The sequence below is a fragment of the Arvicanthis niloticus genome, chromosome 26 (genome assembly GCF_011762505.2).
Source record: "Arvicanthis niloticus isolate mArvNil1 chromosome 26, mArvNil1.pat.X, whole genome shotgun sequence".
Classification (NCBI taxonomy): Eukaryota; Metazoa; Chordata; class Mammalia; order Rodentia; family Muridae; genus Arvicanthis; species Arvicanthis niloticus.
Window position 1 is genome coordinate 10,684,759 of NC_133434.1, and position 22,534 is coordinate 10,707,292.

Here is a 22,534-nt window from a genome sequence, read left to right on the forward strand (position 1 = left end):
GATTCCAATGACCTAATCTGATCCTTCTAGTGTTTCTGTACATAAATGGTTCAGGCAGGACTATGGCTGCTTCTCAGAGAAGAAGCTGAGTACCAAGAAGGGGAGGTAAGTTAGTTCAAGGTTAGCCTGATCCTTAATGACCAAGTTGAGGCTTGAATCCATGAACTGAACTCCGTTTTCTAATGCTTGTAATATTCTGACATGTTCTGCAGTCACATAGACTAATATATGATATGTATGATATGTATATGTATTTGTATATTATATGTATATTATGTATATATGTGTATCATGCATATGTATACCATATTTATATTATATGTATATTTTATATAATATTATATATAATATTATATTATATTTATATAATATTATATTTATATAATATTATATAATTATAATATGTCATATATCATATATTACATTATAATTTATATATAATATATTATATATTATATTATAATTCTATATTATATTGTAAGATATTATATACATGTAATATACATATATATACATACATATATACATATATGTTTGTGTGTGTGTGTGTAATAATGAACCCATGAGGTTCTAGAGCAATGTTTCCCAACCTGTGAGTTGCGACCCCTTTGTGGGTTGAATGACCCTTTCACACGGGTCCCATATCATATATCCTGAATAGCAGATATTTACATTATGATTCACAACAGTAACAAAATTATAGTTATGAAGTAGCAACAAAAATAATTTTATGGCTGGAGAGGTCACTACAACAGGAGGAACCATATTAAAGGGTCGCAGCTTTAGGAAGGTTGAGAACCACTGACTCTGTTAGTCCCTGGCCGGCAATTTATTGTGTGTTTGGAATTCAAGTACAGCCTATGATATTCTGTGCTTTAGCTATGTGGTCTCATTCCATCCCCCAGGATAATCCATCAAATCCGTGGTGTTGAGCCCTCTCTACAAAGAAAGAAAGGAGACTGACTGTAAGAAGTTACACCTTCTATTTCAGGTAGCGGGGCTGAGTTCCAAAGTGCATATCCTGAAGTCAGTCTTCCCAATGTGCCTTCACCTCTATGGCGAGGGAGGACTGGCCTCCCACACCAATCAGAAACAAGGAGAAGCAAGAAAGAGAGATAGGGACTCACAGCAGGATGTGTAGTTCCTCCAGCCGGTCACCGCGATCCCTTGAGTCTGGCAAGTGCTAGCATAGTTTTGTAACCAGCTGCAGGCTGTCTGCACCGCACCCCCATCGATACAGGAGTCAAACAGGCAGTTTTTGTAGAAGAAGGTGGGGTTGACTTTGCTGTGACATTTGGCAAACCCAGCATTCTGATTGGGGATCAGGCTGCAGAGCTGCTGGACTTTGGAGAAGCCTTCAACTTTGGCACAGGATGGGCAGCGGTCCCCACAGCCCACCTGGCAGAAGGTGTCCCTCTTCACCCAGCTCTGCCCAAACTCATTGATACTCAGTGCAGGCAAGCCCATGGGCATCTCCAGGTCGTCATTGGGGTCGTCATTGTAGCGTCCACAGAGGCCATAGGTGCCGTTCTGCATGCTCCGGGGGACGGTGATGGACAGGAAGGTTTTCCAGTCATACACAACCTTCAGGCCAAAGTCAGTCTCCACAACCACATGAAAGCCGAACGAAAAGATGTTTATCTTCCCTTGTCCCAGCTTCAGGGGCAGGTACAACCGTTCATTGTTGACCTGAAAGAGACAAAGAGAAAAACCCAGTTGGCCTAAACCTTTCTCAGCCCTCCTAGTTATTAGTCTCCTGAAGGACACATCCCCCACGGAGCTTGCCCAGGTAGAACATGAGCTTCCTGTGAAACACCGTTTATGCCAGTCAACTCATATTATTAAGATTTGAACAGACTTAAATGACGATCCTTTGTACACTAATATACCTATTTATTTCAGTGCCTCCTGTTTTTGTACAGCGTTATTATTTTCCCCCCAGAAGTTCGAATTGTTTTCTCTAAGGTAATGGGAGCATAATAAAAATTCAATTAACATTGAGAATAAAATACCAAAACCTAGAACTCCTGTGTTTCTATTTCTAGCTCTACTGTGGATTTATTTTAGGCAATTTTCAGTTTATTAATTCCATTGGGATTTTTTTTTTTTTTTTTTTTTTTGAGGATGACTTGACTCTGTTGGTTCCTCTGCCTGGCAGGCCACTCACCACCCATCAGCATCTCTCTCATCCTCAAGCCATGCTCCCATGATGCCTCTCTAATAAAGCAAGATTTTTCTGAGCCTAAGACCACGGTCAATGTGCTCACTTCCTTGCCTGGACAAGCACAGCGCGCAATATCTATAATTCTCATATATTCTCCTCTACTTTGGGTCAAGATCAAACATGTGCACATTGCCAAGTGTACATGACAGCCTGCCTCGAGTGACAACCCATTATGGGTGCTTTTGTCTCACTTGCAAGATCATAAGCAACCAAAGGGCAGGAATCATGTCTATTGTCTCTATAGGACCTCCGATGTGCCCCACAGTTTAGTTTCCCAAATGAACCAAGCACATCATCCTATTCTCATTGTCTCGTATTCCCATTGATTAAGTATGGAAAGGTCTTTTCCTTGTCCCAACAAGGACTCTCATCCCCAGTCACTGTGGCTGTGGTACAGCAATAACGCAGATGACCTCGGTCCACACAAGGGAAAACCCTGGCTAACAAATGACCCATATTGGTGATCAGCTCCATGATGTAGGTCATGTTCAGAGTATCCAGCATCTGAGTATCTAAAGCCAGTCTTTATCTCTTACCCTAGGCTTTCCCTGGCTTTCTTAAGAAGTCACATCGTGGGGCTTGCTTCTAAGAAACCTACAAGATACCAAAGGGCATCCTCCCTTGATGCCCTTTCTCTAGGTCAATTTTCTCTCCTCAACACTCAGCTCATCTTCCTCTGCTTCTATGCATATTTGCCAAGGCAGAATCCATTCATCCCACAGACATTAGTGTGGTGACTACTGTGTACCGAGCATAGTGCTGGGCTGGGGAAAGGGACAGGCCCTTTTCTCCTGCATATAACAAGGCAAAGACTTGAACAGATCCTTTAACAAGATCATCAATAAAAACAGTGATGTAGGTACAGAGATGCCTCAGACTCAGCCTAGGGACAGAGTCAGTAGGGTCTACAGATGACAATACTCGCATGGAGTCTTAAAGGATGCATTGGGTGGGGATGAGAGTGAAGATAAGAGAAACTCCAAGCAAAGAGCATTCCCCAAGCAAAAGCCCAGACAAGCTAGAGCCTCTTAGTCGTAATGAAAGATGATTGCCTTTTAGTGCCAATCGATCATCAAACGCATCTTTGGGAGTGGAGGATGAATCTGAGGACAGAGAAGCTGGAAGGACTGCAGTCAAGGATGCCTTGTTGTCAGTGTCAAGTAGGCAAAGAAACCGTGCCAGAAAGGCTGACCCATGACAATCAGGCTTCGGGTGAGGGGAAGTTATCTAAGATGTTGACAGGAGAATTCAAATGGAATAATGCGATCTGAAGTCAGATTACAAAATACACTGTACATCAAGTAACAAGTAGGAGATCCAGAAAGAAGTCTCACAGAGTTTTCCTAGGAAGAGAGAAGGGATGGGAGGGAGACTGAAGAGAGACGGGCTTTGGTCTAGAGTAGGCATGTTTGTGAGTAGGAGGGAAAAATTGTAGAAAGTGAAGGCTGAAGACCTAGGAGGAATGGGAGAGGGCAGACAGGGGTGAGGGACATCTATAGGGACAAAGAGAAGAAGCCATGTCTGCATCTAGGCTGGGGGAGAATGAAAGGTAAGTCATTAAGAGGCAGAATTTAAGCAGGGAGGGAGGAAGCTCTTTTTTTTTCCCAACAGGAATCCTCAAGGTAGAAATAGGTGGGCCACGTGCAAATACATGCCAACCCAGAAGGTCACCAGGGAGGTAGAGTTCACAGGAGGTCAGGCTCACCCTAAAGGCTCACAGTCTTGGCTGACAAGTGCAGCTTGCCCTTTCTTGCAATCTGGGTTCTTTACTACATGATGTCACACAGGAGACACCACCCAGCAAGGCAAAGTAATGGGATTAAACCTTGCGCATGTCACTGCCAAAGAGGACCTTGAAAGAAAGCAAGTCCTCCAACTCTGACCAGCTCAGGCCTTCCCCATCTTCGTTGCCTCGTGAGTGTTCCCTCTGTCATAGTCCACTGCCATGACTCTCTCTGGGAATGAGGAGTAGAGAATGGGGACTCCAGGGAGATGGAGTCAGAAGGGAAGCAGGAGGTTGACACTGCAAAAGAGTTTGATGGAGGGAGTGAAGGGTACATCAGAGGATGAGGAGATGACACGGAGATGGCTGTGGGGGAGTGTACACACATAAGTACCTCTGAGTCCAAAGGCAAGTGGATCTATCACCCCTGAAGATACCAACTTCCAGTGTGTCTCAGACTCTTTTTGTAAAATACTGACATTCTATTTCCATAAAACCTACACACATGGTCCACGTTCAACCACATGTGCCCCAGGAAAGCTGCGAATAGTGCCCAAGACATCATAAATTTACATAAAGCACTGTACCTTTTTTGGTTGTTTGTTGTTTGCTTTTGTAGTGTGTGTGTATGTATATGTATATATGCGTGTATGTATGTGTGTATGTGTATATATATATATGTCATGTGTGTATGTGTGTATGTATATGTGTCTGTGTGTATATGTATGTGTGTATGTATATGTATCTGTGTATATGTGTATCTGTGTGTCTGTGTGTGTCTGTGTGTGTATGCGTGTATGTGTATGTATATGTGTCTGTGTGTCTGTGTGTATATGTGTGTATGTGTATGTATATGTGTCTGTGTGTATATGTATGTATATGTGTATGTATATGTGTCTGTGTGTGTATGTGTGTATGTATGTGTATATGTCTGTGTGTATATGTATGTATGTATATATGTGTGTATGTATGTGTGTCTGTGTGTATATGTATGTGTGTATGTATGTGTATGTATGTGTGTCTGTGTGTATATGTATATGTGTATGTGTGTGTATGTATGTGTGTCTGCATATGTGTGTAACCCAGGTATTATCTATGCAGATGATGTTTTGTGGCAATCTCAAAGAGATGGACAAACCTGCATGACCACCCTCAAGTTACTTGTGATAGCACGATGTAGATATTGTGTCAACAATGCTATACCACACAGTTTAGGAAAGAATGAAAAATTATGTACATACAGAACAGATACAAATATATCCATGACCTATGGCATTGGTTTGGCCTTTGGATGTGAAAGCTGTGGTGGAAGCTCTGCCTTTGCTGGAAGTGAGATCTCGGGTTGGCATTTCAGTGATGGTTTCTTTAAACAACTTCTGCGAGCTTCAGCCTCCCATCCCATACCCGCCTTCTCTCCAGGCCTGCCCTGATGCTTCCCTGACCTAGGTCCTCTCAGCTCCTTCTCTTCCTGGCAGATGGGCTCCTTCAGGTTTGAATCTGGATCATCTCTTCCAAGAAGCCCCCCTGAAGCCCTAAAACAGACCAAGACGACTTCTGTTGTCTTACGGTCCTTTGCATGGAACATTTCTGCATGCTTCGTAATTACACTGGCATTAACCACTAAGAGGTCTGTCTCTCCCCTCAGACTCTGTTTCTTCCTTTTGAGAGAACCCGGGCTTAATTATTTTTTACTGTTTTCATTTCTGATGCCATTGTGTAAAACATTCATTGGCTGAGGAGATGCTTTCTGTATAACCATGAGGACCTAGATTCGAATTACAGGAATCCACAGAATGCTGAGCTCGGTAGCACAGGTCCTTAATCGTGTATTCCTGTGGAAAGATGAGACGCATAGACAAAAGAATCTATAGATGCATCCAGGCCAGCTCGCCTGGTGACCTCAATGATGAATGAGAGACACTATCTTAAACAAGGCGAAATTCAAGGACCAGCACCCAGTATTGTCCTATGGCCTCTACCTGCGTGCTATGGGATATATGTGTTTACACATGAATGTGCATGCACACATATCTTTTTTTTTTTTTCATTTTCCATTTCTTAGTACAGAATAGCTTGCTGAACCAAACTGTACCAGAGCAAAGCTTGAAAGCCTCGTAAGAGCGTGAGAGGGGCCCAGAGGCCTCCCTGGACACAAAGAATGTGGATGTGCTGATACCTCTGGTTATGGCATGGGAGGGACCAACTCTGTCCAGCTCAGGCTGTGCCTGGCAGAGTCCCAGCTACTGCAGTGGCTAGCCTTCTGCGGCTCACCCTCAGTCACCCAGCCTGATCTATAGAGAGTGTGTTTACTTCTAGCTTCATTTAGCCTTGTTGATTTTCTCATTTCCTGCAGCACAGTTCAGTACCCAAGAAGGTCAGAATCATAGAAGAATCTCATGTCCCAGTGAGTGACTTCTATGTTACCCTCCATTTCTAAAAGCACCGGTGGTGACCTGGGGCTCTGGGCCATACAATTGGTCCTGTGCTTTCTCTCACTCTGTCATAATGACAGCCATTATTCTTGAGCTATGGTGACTAATAATAACATCATAGGAGAAACAAATGCAAATCACTGAATAAGCAGGTCCTGTAATGCATATTAATAATTCAAAGTAACTGTTAAATCTATCCCATGGGCTCACAGAGTAAAAAAGCTTCCAGTGCATCCTGATTTGGCCTTCTGGTCAGGAGTTTGAAGGCTGTCGACTGTGTTTCCAGCATGGCACTTAGGAAGAAGGGTCCTGGCCCAGAATCCTCATACCTCTTTTATCTCCACATGCTTGATGTTCATTTCTCTCTAGGCATTCCTATAGCTCAGAAAACTACACTGAAGCCTTAACTAATGGTACTTGTAGCCTATATTGGGAAACAGCCTTTAAGGACATAACCATGATGAGATTAGGTCACATAGGTTAAGTGGACCCCACATCCCAAAATGGCCGTCCTTAAAAAGGAAGAGATGTGACACTGAGAAACAGTGCAGAAGGCCCTCTCATTCATCCGTGGATCTCATGAGACTGGGACAGGGTGCATGCCTGGAAGGGTAGGTTGACTCTGTGGGCTTAACCCCACGGTGGAAGGGAAGAAAAGTTTATACCCAAAAAGAATGGGGAACTAGTTCCTCTGAATGACAGAGGTGACAGGAAGTGTTCACGAATATGCTGCTAGTGTTTTTTGTTTGTTCGATTTCTTCAATTTGACACAATCTAGAGTCATCTGGGGAGAAGGAACCTCTCTTGGAAAAATGCCTCCATCAGATTGTCTATCGGCAACTCTGTGGGGCATTTTCTTCATTAATGATTGATGTGGGAGGGCCCAGTGCTGCCCCTGAGGTTGTGATGATGTATATGTGTATATGTATGTATATGATGTATATGTATATGCATATGTATATGATGTATATGTGTATGTATGTATACATGTATATGATATATATGTATATGATGTATGTATGTGTATATGATGTATATGTATATGCATATGTATATGATGTATATGTGTATGTATGTGTACATGTATATGATGTATATGTATATGATGTATGTATGTGTATATGATGTATATGTATATGCATATGTATATGATGTATATGTGTATGTATGTGTACATGTATATGATATATATGTATATGATGTATATGTATATGATGTATGTATGTGTATATGATGTATATGTATATGCATATGTATATGATGTATATGTGTATGTATGTGTACATGTATATGATATATATGTATATGATGTATATGTATATGATGTATGTATGTGTATATGATGTATATGTATATGCACATGTATATGATGTATATGTGTATGTATGTGTATATGTATATGATGTATATGTATATGATGTATGTATATGTATATGATGTATGTATGTGTATATGATATATATGCATATGTATATGATGTATATGATGTATATGATGTATATGTGTATGTATGTGTATATGTATATGATATATATGTATATGATGTGTATGTATATGATGTATGTATATATATGTGTGTGTGTATATATGTATATGTGTATGTATGTGTATATGTGTGTATATGTATATGATGTATATATACCAAGCTAAGCAAGCTAGTAAGCAGTGCCCCTCCATGGTTTGTTCATAAGCTCCTGCCTTGAGTTCTTCCCTTAGCTTCCTCTGATGATGGACTGTAGGATGTAAGTCATATAAACCTTTTCTCCCCAGGTTGCTTTTGGTCACAGTGTTTATCACAGTGATGGAAAGAGAATGAAGACAACAGGAATCCAATGGTCTGTTTACGTAACTATGAAGAGCATACAAAAAAAATCCACAGAAACCTGTGCAACCTCGTATCTGTACACCGTCACCGCTGAGAGCATGCAAGGCGAGGTAGAAGCAGGACATGAGTCAAGCCGCTGGGCAAGGCTTATCGGCAGATAAGTGTATTTTAAAGGGAAAAACATCCAACAACCTTGAAAGGCCAACCAAGTGGAAGGGTAGTGAATATCAAGGAGATGATTAACTGCATGAAAATGTATAAACCTAAAAGTGGGGATGTATCAGATGGGGAAAGAGGAGAGGGCACGGTGAGGTAATGTTTGGACAAAGAGAACGATGCCTTTGTTTTAACCTCTGATGAAAGTGGAATGGACAGACGATGTTATAATGAGTAGCTTCAACTGTAGAGGCATCTGCTAGAATTTTAATCTTGGGGCTGGGGAAGTGACATAGTTGGTAAAGTGTTTCTGCACAAGTTCCTGGAAGCTACATAAAATGCCAGGCACATGCTTATAAACCCAGCACTGAGGTGAAGAGACGGGAGAATCCCAGAGTTGTGTCTGGAAGCTAATCTAGCCAACTGGTAGTCTCCAGCCTCAGTGAGAGAGCCAGTCTCAAAAAATAATAATTGGGGCTAGAGAGATAGCTCAATGGTTAAGAGCACTGACTGCTCTTCCAGGAGACCCAGGTTCAAGTCCCCGACACCCACATGGTTGCTCACAACTCTCTGTAACTTCTGTTTTAGTGGATCTGACCAATTCTTTCTCTTGGCCTCTATGGGCACCAGGCACACATGTGGTGCATAGACATACCTATGTACAGGCAAAGAATCCACGCACTTAAGATAAAATAAAAATGTAAAAAATAACATGCAAATCAATAAAGGAAGCCACCTAATGTTGACCTGTGGCTTACAAACACAGACACACACACAGACACAAACACACATACACACAAACACACACACACAGATAAATACAGAGATAGAGAGACAGAGACAGACACACACACACACGCACACCTATATATACACATGATATATATATGTGTATATATGACATATATATGATATATACACATATATGTATACATATGTATATATATGCACACACATGTATGACATTGTATATATAGGACACATGCACACTGGCCCATTCAGTGTCTCAGATTGCTAAAGAAGTAACCAGTAGCAGAAGGAAACCCACAGGTAGCTTAAAAAAAAAGGATCATAATGTCACTTCATTCATTCACTTGACAAACATCACTGGGTAAGGGTCATAGTTCCAGTTCAACCTGGAAGCCAGAGTGAGACTCTTTGTCAGAAACAAAAGAAAAACATACTAGCAACAAACTGAGGCTGCTGCCTCGGATGCTAAGTAAGCTTGTCCAATCACAAGCTTGTCCTGTAAAAGGAAGGCAGTCCTAGAAGCTGTACCTTCTCTGCATCAGAGCTAAACAGATCCCCCAGGAAGAAGAGAAACCAGGAGGGCTCCTTGAGTGATTCTAGCCTGTTATGTTTAGCTGAGTCCACTTTCTTTTACCATTCAAACGAGAAAGCCTACAACATGCCAAGAAGTCCAACTGGAGATTGTGAGTATACTACAGGCCTGTGGGGTCCACATTAGGAAGACTCATCCCCTAGATCAGTGCCTGTGAATCAGCTCTGCAGAGTCTACCGGCTAGCTGGCTGGTTTCAGCATCGTGCTCAGAAGAGCTCAGGGAGGGCTGCTCTGCCATGGGAGCTGATATATCCCATGTTTAAGCTGTTTAAGGAATTTAGGAATTTAGGAGACTTCTTGGCCCTGCTGCTCTTGGCATTGTGGCTAAAGACTTCATGGATGAATGAGTAGGAAGACGGACCTGAGGTCTCAGTGTGTAAACACAGTGTGGAGAGCTCCTCAAAATGCTCCAAACGTGAGCAAGACTCTGGAACTCAGATGCTCTGGCAGCCAGAGGGGAGAATGGAAACAATCAGGGAGGCCTGAGCAGGCAGGTGTCACATGGATCTCAAAAGAGGGGATGGCAAATGAGGAAACTAGTGTCACTGAGAGAACCACAGCCTGTGCCGGGCATGAAGTTTCTTATAGATGAACGGCAGCACTAACATGCCACAGAATTGCCCGCGGTTGCCTGTGGTTGCCAACATTACATTTGAATCTGAATCTTTGCCCTTGGTGATGTGTCCTGCTTATGATCTAAGGTGTATCAATCATGATGCCTCTGCCCTCGCTTTGGTGCCTGTGACTTTGGCAATCCTGTGCTCTCTGAGCCTGTTTCTTGATCTGTAAGAAAAAGCAGCAGAAATCCCCGGTGATGGTTTGGATATGCTTGGCCCAGGGAGTGGCACTATTAGGAGGTGTGGCCTTGTTGGAGTAGGTGTGTCACTATGGGTGTAGGCTTTAAGATCCTCTTCCTGGCTGCCTGGAAGCCAGTATTCTGCTAGCAGCCTTCAGATGAAGATGTAGAATTCTCGGCTCTGCCTGCACCATGCCTGTCTGGATGCTGCCATGTTCCCACCTGGATGATAATGGACTGAACCTCTGAACCTGTAAGCCAGTTCCAATCAAATGTTGTCATTTATAGATTTGCCTAGGTTGTGGTGTCTGTTCACATCAGAAAACCCCTAACTAAGATATCCCCCAAGGCCTCTCTCTCATAACACACTGTGATTGCCTTTGGATTCTGTGGCTCAGTATCATCCAGCTGGCCTCCATAGAAACTGAATCCACTCTGGAGGTCAGTCTTTTGACTACTCACCAGCACAGTGTGCTTGTAAGCCCGGTGTATCACAATGCTGTAACCAAACACGGTCACGTCCACCTGCTTCACCCACAAGGCTAGAGATGGGTCCCGGTCCTCATTCTTGGCTGTTACAATGAACTTGGGGAAAGAGTCTGAGGTTGATCTGCTTCCTGTGGTGCAGAGGATAAGAGGGCAACTGGTCTGGAAGTCAAAAGGGTAGCCATCGAAGGTGAGGTAGTGGCCATAGCCAGAGACGATACAGGAAGCATCTGTACGGGGCTGGCAGTAGTATAAGCCATTCTCTTCCATGCAGTATTCATTGTCCCTGCAGGGCATGGTCTCACAGTGGACACTGTTGTCTGTGCCATTGCAGTAGCAGAAGATCTGGCAGTCCTGGTCTACCCAGAAGGTCTCATTGGTGGCAAGTTGATGCCCCTCAAAGTTGCAGCCGCACTCGCTCCGAGTTACACACTGGCTGCCCTGTAGGGCATAACCTTCATCACACTGGCATCCCTCAGAGCAGCTATCCACACAGATGGGGCCCAAGGCCAGGGTCTCGCAGGTTTCTGTACAGGTCATACACTCCTCAAAATGGCTGTTCTCCGGGCATTCTAGAGCTGAGGGTGGTCAAAAAGAAGACAAGTTTGAAAAATGAACAGAGGGAAGAGACAGAAGTATGTGTGGATGTGCACATCTGTGTGACTGCGTATGAGTGGGCAATCATTTGTGCGTTCATATTTGTATAGGACAGTGAGCTCAATGAAGCCATGAAACTGAATACTGTCACCCTCACTGGCATGACCAGAGATCAGAGAACACTCCCAGGCTCCGTTTGTGTCTTTGATCTTCTATGCAGAAGATTCTTTGTTTATGACCCAGTACTGAGCACCTGCTAAATGTGGACCCTCTTCTAGGCCTTTTTGCGTGCTTCATCTCAGCCATCTGGATTTAGACAAGTCTTATTATTATTATTCTATAGGTGGGGATGTGAGAGATCAGTTATACAACCTATCTATCTATAACCAGGCAGGGGTTGAAACAGATGTCTTGGCTTAGATTCTGGAGACAGTGTGTGATGTGCTACAGAAACACTTGCTTTGTGGCCATAGAAACCTGAGGATGCTACTATCTCAGTTCTACCTTGTGAATATCTCTGAGCTCTGGTTTTTCTGTTGTTGTTGTTGACGATAGCCATATTTACCTGGTAGGTTTGTTCTGAGAATCAATAATTTAATATGCTGAGTTCACAGTAGAGTTTTAATTAATATAAATAGCATGCTTCCCTCCACCAGTTTGGACCATCTTTCTCTTAAGCAGATTGCACTGGTCCAATAGATTTCCTTTGGTCTTGTCTTGGTCTGCACCGGACACCCTGTGGTCTCCTTCACCTCACCATCACACTATGTATAGTGATCCCCCTGCCTCTGCTCATACTTTTCTCACACATATATCCCCGCTTCAAAGCTGAGTCTTGTGACTCTTTCACATTTCTTTTCAAATTCATGCTTTGTCCCAGAAGCCTTCCTTGTTAGATCAAGTCTCTGCCATAGAAGAGCATGGCAGTTTTCTGTGAGGTTCTGGGTAAGCAACCCCCTTTACCCCATGGCTTGGCTCGTGATGATTTGACAGGAGCAGGGACCTAATCCAAGAGCACAAAAGAAGTCTGTCTACAAGCCTGTGGGGTCTAAAGCCCCACAAAGGTCCCCGCCCCTCTAGGAAAACAAGATTGTCCTCACAGAACTTTCTCCAGCTCTCAGACATAGCATCCTTCCTTGGCAGAGTCTTACAATCCAAGGACGTGAAGGACACTACAGAGAAATAAATTGCATGGATATAATAGCTCTGCCCACGAGGACTGACTCCATCGTTCTGTGCTGAGGACTGAAAGCCAATCTTTTTTTTTTTTTCCCTCTAGGCTAAAGGACTCTCTCCATTCTCGTTGACTACACTACCATACAGTTTGGAGTTGAAGGCTAGTTCAACACTGATTATATATGTCTGGATAGAGGGATTTTCACACTTGTCTCTAAATTATGAATGCCACAGCACTGACTGCAGGTTTATGGGGAAAGCAAATAACATGACTTATTTAAATGGCTGTTGCTTATGACTTATTGTGTTGTCTGGATTTGTCTGAGAGTCTGGAACATAGAGACGTGGAGTCGTAAAACTTTCCCCTGCCCCCGAAATCACTCTGGGAAATTACTTAATTGGGGAGCTGGCTCTGCCAACAAGAGGGCTGGCTAAAAATGCCCCAAAACAGAGAGCATGGTGGTCTGTTTCCAAGTTCAAAGAAGATGCTGTTTCTAGTTTGTAGCTGTCACTTAATCGATTTGTTAGGACCTAGTGATAATATGCCCTCGATCCTCAGACAGCTGGCTGGTCAAGTGTGCCCACTCTGGTCATTCTCGACTGAGCTAAAAGAAGCAACATAGCAGGTAAGCCAGGTGTCACCCTGTCCTCTTCCAAATGAAACCATGCTCCACATGGCTGCCATTGCCCAAACCCTCCTTTAAATGGCACTTGTATGAGCTGCCTTGACTCCTCTGGCCTGAATGGGGGAGGGGGATGGGCTTGGTGACTTGCTTTTCTCAGGAAGAAGAGGAACCATTCCCATAATTCCAGGCCAGGCTAAACTGAGTGCCACCAATATGTGCTCTGGACAATACAGAATAACCGGTAAGCATTCCGTGCCAGACAGGAGCTCACTCATTGTCTAAAAGGATGACCCAGAGGTAGCATAGATTTGGGACAGGCAATCCCACACTACATGTGAAATCCAGCCAGAAAGCTGGGTGTGAGAGCAGGGTCAGAAGCCATAGTAAGGCCCGAGAAAGGCAGCATGGGAAAGCAGAGAACAGAGGAGGATTTGGGGGAATCTTTCAAGATCCCCACTAGTAAGGCAGTCAATAGGAACACAGTAGCTCTCCCACTGAAGGTGACTTTCTAAAGTGTTCAGCCTCGGGACTCACAGCATCTCCTGCCAGTCCTTTCTGAAGGAAGCCAAGGTTCATCAGGCACATAACGACCCTCTCCCAAGTTGACAGCCACCAGGCCTGCAACATCCTCACCAGATTTCTGAAGTTCACAAATCAGAGATTTAAAGGTGTGTGTGTGTGTGTGTGTGTGTGTGTTTGTATGCACATGTATGTGTGTGTACATGTGTATGTGTGTGTTTATGTGTGTGTGCCTGTTTGTGTGTGTGAGTGTGTGGATGTTTGTGTATGCATGCGTGTATGTGTGTCTGAGTGTGTGTATGCGTGTGTGTGTGTGTTTGTGTATGTGCATGGGTATATGTGTGTGTGTGCGCGTTTGTATGTGTGTGTATATGTTTGTATGTGTATGTGCATATGTGTGTGGATGTTTGTGTGTATGCATGTGTATATGTGTGTGAGTGTGTGTATGTGTGTGCGCATGTGTATATGTGTGTATATGTTTGTGTCTGTGTATGCATGTGTGCGTGTGTGTTTAACTCTGTTGAAAGAGCCTATAGCAAAACAACAGTAACCCCAAAAGCACTGGGTAACTGGTGCCTAGATGTTGACCTCCATAAAACCCCTTACTAAAAGGAAGTAGGGATTATTAATATAAAGTCACCCAGGGAGCAGAGAATTCAGAGATAAGTGTGACCCTCTTGTTTAATCAGAAAGTAAGAAAATGCTGAAAAGCCAAACAGAGACATGGCAAAGGGCAGGGATGAGTTTGAAGGTCCCACAGACCAAACACAGAACAAATACATTTTAGATGACATGTGAGATATTGGACCTTAAAAAAAGTGAGAATCCATGTCCATATTGATGAGATGCAGTGAGACAGATGGGAGATATGAGCAGATAAGTGGATCAACTGAGAGACAGGTGGGAGAGACTGGGGGAGGGGACTCTTGCCTACAGTGGGATGGTGGTCCCTGACTAAGCAGGCAGGACAGCACTAGACCTGAAACCTGTGAGTCAGTAACCACAGTGCACAAGATTTAACACAAACCAAAACTGACAGTAGGTGCTGAACCAGGACAGAGACTTTGAGAGACAGAAGCAGAGCTGCATGCCAAAAACTCACACTTTGAGTTTTGGTTGTAAGAGAAAAACACACAGGAAATTTACAGACAAGACATTCCATCCATGCCTTGGCCGAGACATAGGCGTGCACCTTACCCACAAGGGGGCAGGCTGGATATAGCCTTAGTCTGCATGTGGAGCCTGCGCAGGAAGCTGAATGGGGTGCACAATTGAGGTTCAGCATGAGTGACACCAAGTCTAAATAGAAAGCCATTCTATTTTAAGGGGCAAAGAAGGCTAGGGACTATTCCAGTCAGACTATAGGGCACTAAGGAAACACACATTAACATGTGAACCTAGGCTCGATCAGTGCAGAAGGAAAAAAAAAATCAAATGTACCCCCAAGACAGATGACAAAATTAGATTGAGGAGGTTAAGTCGTTCTATCTACATTAAATTTCCTCAAGCATCTAACTGCACTACATTGTGTAATAAATGGCCTAAGTCTTCGGGAATGTCTACTAGAGAACTAGTAGTGGGGAGGGTGACTGATTGGGATCTCAGATGCCCCCCAAATGTAAAAGGTTTGCTCTCCAGCACAGGTCTTTGGGAAACTAGGGACGCTCCTTGAAATGAGTGAGAACTTATTCTTTCCTTCCTCTCTTATTCATGCAGTGAACAGGTTGGCTTACTCACATGAATCTCACCATGTTGTATACTCACCCCCAGGCCCAGAAGCAATAGGGCTATCCGACCCTTGAGCTGAAACCCTGCGCCATAAATAATGCTTCTCTCTTTGTCAGCTGGTTACCTTCATGTAATTGGTCACAATACCAGAGGTTGATAAAAGGGCCATGCTATATGCAAATTACTGTTAAATGTTTGTGTGTGTGGCGGGCTAGATGTGCGGAGAGGAAACAAAAGGAATAGACTATATACAACAGGTTTAATCTGGGTAATGACTTCATAGGAATGCTCAGAATTTTTTTGTATAACTTTGAAACTTTTTAAAGTTTTTTTTTTTTTTTAATGATAAAACTTAGGGTAGATTATGACAGAGAGATACACAGACTCAGAACTTGGTGTCTTCATGGTTTAGGGCAAAGTTCTTAGTGAGATAAAGTGAGGTCGTTGAGCGGTTCTTACTCTGCTGCAGGGTTCCACACTCTCAGCCTCTCCTTTCCCCTTCTGCTGCTACTGATAAGCCAGGTGTTGGGTATCTTGTCTGCTCAGGAGTTATTCTAATGACTACTAGTGTCACCGCTGCCCTGCTGAGAGGGATTACATACTCTGGGGACACAATGAAGAGCCAAGTACGTGGGACTGTCTTAATAGCCATTGTCAGACTTGCCCCAGGGAGAAATGGTAATCTCCAACACCTTGAAAAGCTCCTGAGCTGATTGTGCCCTACCAGAATGAATGGAGTTCTTCATTGCCCAAGGGGAAGGTGCCCATGAAGCCATCACAAAGGTTTCTGCTCCTTTAACCTGGTGTTTGTGCTTTCTGTAGATAAAACCACCAGTCAATGGGATGGCTAACTGCTTTACAATGAAAAGATACTGTGTGTTTAGTAGTGAAAAGAAGGGACTTGGGAGGTAGCTCAGTTGAACAAGTACCTGCCACACAAACTTTAAGGCCTCAGTTCAGACTCTCAGAATCCATATAAAGAAGCTTGAGTATCTATAACTCCAGCACTGAGAGACAGGTGGATCCCTAGAGTTCTCTGATCAGTGAGTCTAGCCAATCAATGAGCGTTAGATTAAGTAAGAGACCCTGCCTAAAAAGATAAGGTTGGAGGGGATGGATAGACGACTCAAATTAAGAACATGCACTGCTTGGTTACCAATACCCATATTGGAAAGCTCACAGTGGTCTGTAACAGCCCAAGGCATTGGGTGTTCTCTGTATTCCAATGATACCTACACACACACACACACACACACACACACACACACACACACACCCTGAAATAAAAATTAAGGTAAGAAACAGCCTAGTTTGAGGGACTAAGACCAAAGTCAAGCCATCAGATTCCTGTTGAGCTCAGTCCCACTAAGAAGAGAAGTCCTGACTAGGAAGTCATGGTAGAACATGCTTTCCCAACCCTAGCCACCCCTTGATGCACCCCTAACTTACGGCAGAAGTCATAGGTCCTCCAGGGACCCACCTCCACATCTGCATTCTTGCAAGCACTGGCATAGCGGGCCACAGAATCACACAGCTCCGACTCATTGCCTCCGCTCTGGCACAGGCGAAACAGGCAGGTACGGTAGTAGGCAGTGACATTAACCACCCCGTGGCACTCCAGGAAGGAGCTATTGGAGGGGTCATTGATGATACCACACCGGGAGCGGCTCCGGTAGAACTTGAGCAGCTCAGAGTCATTGTTGCAGGCCTTCAGCAGGTCCCCACACTCGCCATTGCAGATTTCCTCGAACGTCGTCCAACTCTCCAGGAACACCGCCAGGTTGTCTGTGCACTTGCCATTAGGAAGGCAGAACTCATCACTGGCATTGGCATTGAAGAAGCCACACAGGCCCCCAGTACAGTTGAAGTACATGGTGGACAACCGGATGTACAGAAGTCCCACATCAGAGTACTGGACGGATACCACGCCCTTGGACTCCACCGTTGTGCTGTTTTTGTTTCTATGAATCTCCAGCCTCCCCGAAGGATGGAAAAATGGTAATTCTACATCTTGACCATTTAGCTGAAAAATCAAAAACACTGCCGTCAGGGGCAGAGACCCAGAGAGAACCCAGTGGTTCCGAAGCTAGGTAGGACTGGCTTGGTGCCAGGACCAGCTCCTTGAAAATACCCAGGAGCTGATGGTATATGTAAACTGCACACAAACACCAATGGTTTATTCACAAGCTTGTTTCTTTCTTTTGAGGTGCGTATTTTCTCTCTCTCTCTCTCTCTCTTTTTTTAGTGTGTCTCAGACCTTAAGCTAGTCCCACACAAATACCCTGAGTGACCTGTCCTGAGGGGTGGTATTTCCCTGGCTGCCAATATCGCTTCAGGCACCGTTTTCCAGACAGCACCCTTTCTCCACACCTTTCTGGTTCCCTCTTCTGCCATCAATTTTTGTTTTTCCTGATCCCCAAACCTTTGGGGTGCACAGAGGAGAGCTAATGTATGGATGTTCGTCCACCTCTATATCTCTGCTCTTCCTTTACTAGATTAATCTCTGTCAATTTACTAATGGGGCTGAGAACACAGCCCTTCCATTCTGTGGGTATGCATCTTGTAATCTCCTTGATATGATTTTTGTTTTCCAAATGCCACTCGATTCACCTTCAACTGAGAGAAGAGAGAGTCCTTTCCAGGCACCACCTCAGCTCTGCCAAATCAGCCACGGGACCCTGACCCAGCCCTTGGCACCTTCTATGGAATCAAACATATCAAAATAGAAGCTAAATAAATAAAATCAAAAATAGAAGCTAAGCGACTCCCAAGATTCCTTTGAGAATTAATGAGCTTGGACACTTGACCATGGCTATATTAGCCCATGTTAGAGGAATAAGAGGTAGCACAGCCTGCACCCCTGCATTGTGCCAATGAACTTCCTTCTGCCTGCAGAAGGGATCTTACAGCATGAAGAACATAAATGACAGCCACCAGCCTACTCACACTTAAATCCCACTTTGGAGCTGTGTGTCCCTAGAGGAAGTTTCTCAACACTTCTGAGCCTTGGTTTCAATAGCTATGTGATTAGAGGCGATGCTACAACCAACTTATTTCAGGAGAAAAGCTTAGCTGGGCACATAGCCTCTTGCAAGGATTTGTTTTTATGGACAGTGAATTTCATGCTATCTAATTCAGAGAATTCCAACCTGGCTCCATTTCGACACCTGTTAGAGTCTCATTTTGGGTCAATCTTATTTTTTTTTTTTTTTTTTTTTTTTGCCTCCATATGGAATCCATGTCCTTTTTAAGAATCAACTCACAGCCAGAGGAAGAACACCAAGCCAGATGAAAAGGGCATGTTCTGTTACTCCATCGAAGGAAGCAAGGAATCTTACCTTGACTTCCAAAGCCCCGACACCTCCTATCTTGACTTCTTGGTCGGCCACGAGGATCCGAACACCCCGGAGCCAAGCAGGCCCTGCATCAGGCTTCTTCTTGTTGATATCAATTTCCAGGTACTCAGGACGCTCGGGGCAGGTCTTGAGCAGTGTGTATGATAACTCGGATGGGAACGCGTAGGCGGCACCATCGAATGTGTGTAGCACCTGGTTCTGGCTGAGCAGGCACACCGTCTCCCGCTTGGGGAAGCAGCCCTGGTACCCATCCTCCACGGCACACACCTCCCCACTCCGGCAGGTCTTGTTGAAGCAGTAGACATCCCCTCCCTCTTCACATAGGCACTGCACTGTGCAATTGGCCGTGGCCCAGAAGAACTCCCCCATGGTATAGTAGTGGCCATCGAAGTCACAGCCGCACTTGTGCAAAGGGACACACTGGCTGGTGCTGAGGACAAAGCCCTCATTGCACTCGCAACCTTCCGTGCATGGCGTGGCACAGTTCTGAGAGGCTGTCAGGTCCGAGCAGGTGTCTGGACAACTACTGGTACATACAGAGTAATGGCTGAAGCTTGGGCACCGCACGGTAGACACTGGTGCGGAGAAAGGAAGATAGCTCAGTCACAGGTAAGTAGATTTGAAGCCAACCAGCACAGTGGCTGGGAGAAAATAAAAAACGCTCCTCCCATATCATTCAGGCCCCAGAGTGAAGGCCAGATGGCCACTTACTGGGGACGAGAACGGAGGGGATACCTGTAGGTATTAACACTGTTGCTTTCTCTGTATGCTGGGGCTATGGGAGTTCATCTAAACTGGAACTCACTGAAATTCACCTTGAGGTCATCTGTCTTTGCTAGATTAGCTCTAACCCCCAGTAGTTATTACTTAGCGATCCACAGTCACAGGGATGTTTTCAAACCCTCCACCAAGGACATAGGAGATGCTTTGAGTTATAAAAAGCGTGGCCCATTCTTAGAAGGGAAATAAAACTTTCAGGAGGAATGAACATTGTGCCCGTTAGAGGAGCAATTTGAAGACATGGAATTTCAAACAAGAAGGCACTTAAAATATCTGAGTGTGACCGAGGCAGACTGTAGAAATGGATTCCTGAGACATTAATAATGAGAAAGAAGTTGAGCGATCTGCAGAGACGGCATGCCTGCTCCTCTGGGAGACGGGCTGGGAGCAATCTGCCTTCCAAAGGCCTTCTGTGCCTTAGAAGCTTGCTTCTCTTATTTAAGGCTGTTCAAGTCTACATAAATGTTTGAGTCTAGTTGAATCCAGCAGGCATAAGCCTAGTAAACCAGCTGTGAATTAAATATAATTCATCTCAGGCAGAGAGAGAGAGAGAGAGAGAGAGAGAGAGAGAGAGAGAGAGAGAGAGAGACAGAGAGACAGAGAGAGACAGAGACAGAGACAGAGACAGAGAGACAGAGAGACAGAGAGACAGAGAGAGAGACAGAGACAGAGGTGTAACAAGGCGAGAACCACTAGGGAAAACATACCACCATTATTCATAAAAATTTACTTGGGCAATTTGGATCCTCTTGTATTATATAAGGCTCAAAGTGAAGCCATATTCAACTTGAATGTGAATTAGGAGATGACTGCCCTGGTTATAATAGAGGCTGGTCAGTCAGTCGCACAGCAAGGAAGACACACTGTCTCTTGGTTTGTGTGACCAAAATGCTGAGATTGGAATCTGACGCATGGTTATTTATGTGAATCCAACCCACTCTTGAGGAGGGAAGGTCTCTCTGGCCTTGGAATTCAGAGAAACTTTTAAATCTCACCTCCCCAGCCTCTCAAAGGCACGGACAGCTATTGTCTATTTGTTCATATGAAGGACAGCTATTGTCTATTTGTTCATATGAAGGGAAGTCGGACCACAGCAGTCTCTAACCTCACTCCTGGAAAGGGAACCAAGGACCAGGAAAGAAACAGGTCATTACTGTGCTTCTTTGTAAGTAGGAAAGGAGGAGATTTAAAAAGGAGGGTGGGGTGGAAAGAGACAACTAAACGGTGTGGAAAAGCTTTGTCCGAAGCCTATCGTAAAAGAACCTGGGTACAAGTGAAAGTCAGATGCCTCCTAACCACTCCTAGCTATGCAAGAAAAGGGATTCCTCATTGCTGCTCTGTATTCCCTGTCCAAGTCCCTTCTCTCGCCAGATTGGGTGAGATACTGCAGGACAAATGGCACAAAAGCTAAGGAACTAAGAGCCACGACAGAAGCCTCTGCGATTCCTCAACAGCCACTCCAATGGTGGCAGCAACTCTCCCTGGCTCAGCTCTGGGCTATCCTGTATCTGGATGCAGTAAGTTCATCAATGGCGCATTGTTTCCTGGTTACGACAATGGGTGGGGTCAAGTTAAGTTCTCTTCTATATAGTTTGGGACATTTCAACACTACCCTCACTCTTGGGCCTTGATTCTTAACAGGGTCTGGAGGAGGAGGCCTGAGATCCTATCCCTGCCCCCATCATGGGAGACATCTTTCATAGGACGGCATGCCAGCTTACCACACCCAGTCTGGATTCTCCAGTCTCCGATTGGGATGCCCAGGGCTTGGCACACCAAGGCGTAGGCCTGGATGGCTTGGCAGAGGAGCGTGCCGTTGTCTCTCACACTGCACAGGTCGTACACACAGCTGTGCACGAAAGCCGTGGCATCCACAACAGTGCCACACTCCCACAGGGGGCCATCCGTCTTGTTAAGGAAGCCGCAGTAGTCAGAACCAAAGTAGAGGGCCTCGGTGGCCGCATCACACTGAGTACAATTGTCTACACAGCCAGAGCCACACTTCCAGTCAGCATGGTAGACACGCCAGCTCTCTCCTAGGTCCAGCACCGACATGGCAGGCCTGCCATCTGGGCGGAGGAAGTCATCCAGTGGGTTTTTGTTGTAATTCCCGCATAGCCCACAGGTGGAGTTTATGTAAGAGCCTGGGATGGAAATGGAGGCGTAGTGCTGGCCGTCAAACGTCACTAAGAGCCCAAAATCTGTTTCCACGGCAGTAGACATGCCACTCTGGTAGATTTTCACCGCCCCCAACTCTAAGGTGACGGGCAAAGAAGTCACTAGGTCATTAACCTGCCAACAGTAACAGTAAAAGGCAGGTGAGCAGGTGGCCACGCATGTGCCCCAGCACAAGTGGGCAAGGGATAGCAGAGCAACTACTTAGGAGAGAATTGTCACCCCAAGTTTCCAAGCTTCCATGAGCTTACCTCTTACTGTGGTAAATGTCTGGGGGAAATACTTAGGTAATGGTGGGCTATGGGCCAGAGAGCACCGGGCATTTGAGCCCAGTAGCTCTGAGAGCTCTAGTGCATGCTTCTGGGGACCAGCTGGATGGCACCCTTCTTACCTGGTTCTAGGCTATTTCAAGCTTTTGACTGAGAAGTGGATCATCTTGATATCCATTTTTATTTCTCTGATGATCCATTAAGTCTAGGGTATCATGTGTGTTTTCCATAACCCCTTCTCTGCCCTTTGTACCCACTCACCATCCTACCAGATGAAACATGGTTGTACTAACTTAAGTATGCTGTTGATCTTGGAGGCCACCC

At 44.8% G+C, this 22,534-nt stretch overlaps 1 protein-coding gene across 2 annotated transcripts in view; it reads right to left on the reverse strand.

Moving 5' to 3' along the window:
• Tecta (tectorin alpha) overlaps positions 1-22,534 on the reverse strand; it is a 70,763-nt gene that overhangs the window by 28,435 nt on the left and 19,794 nt on the right. For both annotated transcript variants that reach the window (XM_076924796.1, XM_076924797.1), the window contains exons 7-11: positions 21,488-22,058; positions 18,969-19,561; positions 17,080-17,653; positions 10,961-11,562; positions 1,128-1,689 (exon numbers count right to left, since the gene is read on the reverse strand). In XM_076924796.1, coding sequence (XP_076780911.1) covers positions 1,128-1,689; positions 10,961-11,562; positions 17,080-17,653; positions 18,969-19,561; positions 21,488-22,058 — 2,902 coding nt within the window. The remainder of the gene's footprint in view (positions 1-1,127; positions 1,690-10,960; positions 11,563-17,079; positions 17,654-18,968; positions 19,562-21,487; positions 22,059-22,534) is intronic.